A 3,871-nucleotide genomic window follows, 5' to 3' on the forward strand; every position below is an offset into this window, starting at 1 on the left:
TCCATCCATCCATCCATCCATCCATCCATCCATCCATCCATCCATCCATCCATCTATCTATCTATCTATCTATCTATCTATCTATCTATCTATCTATCTACCTATCTATCTATCTTTCACCTTTCTACCCCAACACTACTTTTGAATTTCAAAAGTTCCCTGACCTTAAGTTTAAATAATGCTTCAAAAATTCACAGATACATTTGCTGTCAGACCCCAAACTTCGTACTTTGCTGTTTACCTTGAAATCGTACGACTCTTCTATGATCACCTCCAGGCGCGAGTTCTCCCCGAGGATGGGTTTCCCCATCTCAGCAATTCGCCAGGCCTCCTCCTCTTCTGCAGAGAGTTTTTTGTCGCCATCCGCTAAGTAAAAAAGAAATAACAGCAGCCAAGAGCTTGATTCGACTGGATATTCCAATATTCCCTCCCTCTTTTCCTCTTTTTTTTTCATCACAACAATCCTGCAAGGTAGGATTGTCCCCGTGCCTGTGCCAAAGTCAGCTGGCCGAGCTGAAATTCAAATCTAGAGCTCTCCTTTTCTAATTTAGTCTGTTTTGTTTATTTGTTTGTTTGTTTGTTGTCTACTTTCTACTGTTTGTCCCTAGAGCTGGTAGACACATACGCTGCTCCCAAATAGGGCAGATCCATTTAACTGTCAGAATAAATCACTCTTGACATATTCCTTAGTGCTCTGATTCCTAAAGCCAGCAGCTTTTTAGAGTAGGTGGGGGGTCTTCAATCTTGGCAGCTTGAAGATGTGGATTCTGGGAGTTGAAGTCCACAAGTCCTAAAGTTGCCAAGGGTGGAGACCCTGACAACGAGACATTTAATGGATCCAGATTACCATCGGGGGAAGACAGAGAGGCCTGCCCCAAAAGGCATTTGTGGTTGGCTTGCAAAGCTGATGGAGATTTAACAGAACAGATTTAACAGAGCTGGGAAGGGATATTGGAGGTCTTCTAGTCCAACCCCCTACTCCAGAAGGAGACCCTCTACCGTTCCAGACAAGTGGGCTGTCCATTCTCCTCTTAAAAGCCTCCAGTGTTGGAGCACCCACAACTTCTGGAGGCAGGCTGTTCCACTGACGAATTGTTCTCACTATCAGGAAATTCCTCCTTGGTGCTAAGTTGCTTCTCTCCTTGATTAGTTTCCATCTGTTGCTTCTTGTCCTGCCTTCAGGGGCTTTGGAGAACAGGTTGAGACCCCCTCCCTCTCTCTCTCTTCTTTGTGGCAACCCCTCAAATATTGGAACGCTGCTATCATGTCACCCCTGGTCCTTCTTTTCTATGCCTTCTTCCCTTATTGCGGATGCTAATCCATTCCTTGCATGTGTCTCTGCCAATAAAGGAGAATATTTGTAGCGCAGGGTTGAAATGAAGGGTCCTGGAGTGCTTCCCCGAGCTTGGCGGCTTTCTTGCAGACCTTTCATGGCCCAAACTAGCTAACATCGTTGACTCGGGAGCAAGGCCCTTGGAACAAGGCGGCTAGATTCTTGATTTCGCCAGGTTTTAATTTTGCCTTTTGGCAGCCACGAAATTCTGTCCCCTTTTCCCTCTCTGCAGCACCCCCTCCTGTAAACCCACCGGTCTCTTGGCAGGTGCTGGAGGAGAGGGGGGGGTGGTCTTCTCCCAAGCAAGGAGGGGCTTCTGAGGCAGGACAGGCTTGCTCTCTCTCTCTCAAAAACCGCAGCACATTCCCATCCCTCGCACCGTGCATAGTTTCTCACCCACACATTCCCTCTCCCCCAGAACGGGAGCTAATGTACAAAATGCTCAGGCACGGCACACACACACACACACACACTTTCTCCTACGCACTGCCTCTCGTGGCACCCCCCCCTTCCCCGTTGCACGAAGCCCTCCTCTCTGGCACAGATGTTGAGGAGAAGGCAAGCCGTCATGGATCTGGGATCTATGCGCCGACTGACAAGCTTTTCCTTCCAGTCCAGCCGGGCTAAGGAGTAAAGGCGGGGTCCGCCACGCTGCCAGCAAGCCAGGTGTGGGGGGCGAAGATGTGCAAATGTTTATTCTGGTTGACAGGTGCCATTTCCAGCACCTGGGCCAGGAGGTGTGAAGAGGACACGTGCATCTGCCGATTTGTGTGCCCACTCACCTCCCCTGAGGGCATTATTGCACCTTCCTGGGAAATTCATTTCACATTTTCCAAAGGTGTTTCAACAGAATAACAGAGTTGGAAGGGACCGTGGAGGTCTTCTAATCCAGCAGGAGACCCTGTTCCATTCTGGATGAATGGCTGTCCAATCTCTTCTTGAAGACCCCCAGGGTTGATGATAAAGAACTTATAAATTCTGCTTGGCTTTGGTGCAGATGCAGTGGCTTACTTAAGGGATATATTTAGCAGTAGCAATACCAATTAAACTTATATACCACTTCACAGTGCTTTACAGCCTTCTCTAAGCCGTTTACAGAGTCAGCACATTTGCCCCCAACAATCTGGGACCTCATTTTACCGACCTCAGAAGGATGGAAGGCTGAGTCAACCTTGAGCCAGTCAGGATCGAACTGATGGCAGTGGGCAGAGTTAGCCTGCAATACTGCATTCTAACTACTGGGAGGGAAGGAAGGAAGGAAGGAAGGAAGGAAAGGAAGGAAGGAAGGAAGGAAGGAAGGAGGGAGGGAGGAAGGAAGGAAGGAAGGAAGGATGGAAGGAAAGAAGGAAAGGAAGGAAGGAAGGAAGGAAGGAAGGAAGGAAGGAGGGAGGGAGGGAGGGAGGGAGGGCAATAGCAATAGCACTTAGACTTACATACAGCTTCACAGTGCTTGACAGCCCCTCTCTAAGCCGTTTACAGAGTCATCCTATTGCCCCCAACAATCTGGGTCCTCACTTTACCGACCTGGGAAGGATGGAAGGCCGAGTCAACCTTGAGCCAGTCAGGATCGAACTCCTGGCTGTGGGCAGAGTTTATCCTGCAATACTGCCTTCTAACCCCTGTGACACTATGCGCCACACAGGGGAGGGGGGGCTTACCTTGATGGAGCAGGAGGGCTGCAAACAGGGAAACAGAGAAAGAGAGAGAGAAATTCCTCAGCGTTAAGATGGGCTGGATTTCACCTCCCAGAATTCCCCAGCCAGATGCGTTAAGATGGGTTGATTTCACCAGCCCTAGAGCCAGCCCGTATTACGGCCACCCTAGGGCCTGTTTTCCTCCTGCTCTAGAGACGTTTTCCACTTCCTGGCACCCCACTTACCGGAGATCCCTCTTTTCAACCAACGGGGTTGGCCCAATTCAATGAAGAAGCTGTCTTTTTTCTCATATTCTTCGACATCCACAATTTTCACGTGAAGGGATTTTCTGTGCCCGAGAAAGAGAGAGGAAGAGGGAGAGAGAAAAACGGCGTGAAATGCATTCAAGTGGAAAGGACTTTCTGGGCCTAGAACAGGGGTGGGCAACCTTGGCTCTTTTATGACTCGTGGACTTCAACTCCCAGAATTCCTGAGCCAGCCACGCTGAGGGGAAAGGGAGAGGTTTCCAAGCTGAGCCATGCTGGCTCAGGAATTCTGGGAGTTGAAGTCCACGAGTCATAAAAGAGCCAAGGTTGCCTATCCCTGGTCTAGAAGGTTCAAACAGTCTACAAGACGTCTTGAGAGCTGCTCTGGATCCCTCCCTAAGTAGGTTGGTTTTTATCCTGCCTTTATTATTGTTTCGAAAGAAGGCAAGGCGCTGAGCATGCCTACCTTCCTCCTGCTATTTTCCCCACAACAACCCTGTGAGGTAGGTTGAACTGAGAAACTGATTGACAAAGTCACCCAGCCAGCTTGCATGCCTGTGGTGGGACTAGAACTCAGCGTCTCCTGGGGATTGGCCCAAAGTCACCTTTTATGCCTATGGTGGGACTAGAACTCACCA

General features: G+C 49.4%; 1 protein-coding gene across 1 annotated transcript in view; it reads right to left on the minus strand.

Moving 5' to 3' along the window:
- Positions 1–3,316, minus strand: part of LOC107300089 (sodium/calcium exchanger 2-like) — a gene marked incomplete at its 5' end in the record, with an annotated part of 13,961 nt that extends 10,645 nt beyond the window's left edge. The window contains 3 exons of the mRNA XM_015829431.1: positions 242–366; positions 2,992–3,009; positions 3,213–3,316. Of these exons, the coding sequence (XP_015684917.1) occupies positions 242–366; positions 2,992–3,009; positions 3,213–3,316 (247 nt within the window). The remainder of the gene's footprint in view (positions 1–241; positions 367–2,991; positions 3,010–3,212) is intronic.
- Positions 3,317–3,871: the final 555 nt, after the last annotated feature.

The sequence above is a fragment of the Protobothrops mucrosquamatus genome, unplaced genomic scaffold, assembly GCF_001527695.2.
Source record: "Protobothrops mucrosquamatus isolate PMUCROS unplaced genomic scaffold, P.Mucros_1.0 scaffold6111, whole genome shotgun sequence".
Taxonomy (NCBI): domain Eukaryota; kingdom Metazoa; phylum Chordata; class Lepidosauria; order Squamata; family Viperidae; genus Protobothrops; species Protobothrops mucrosquamatus.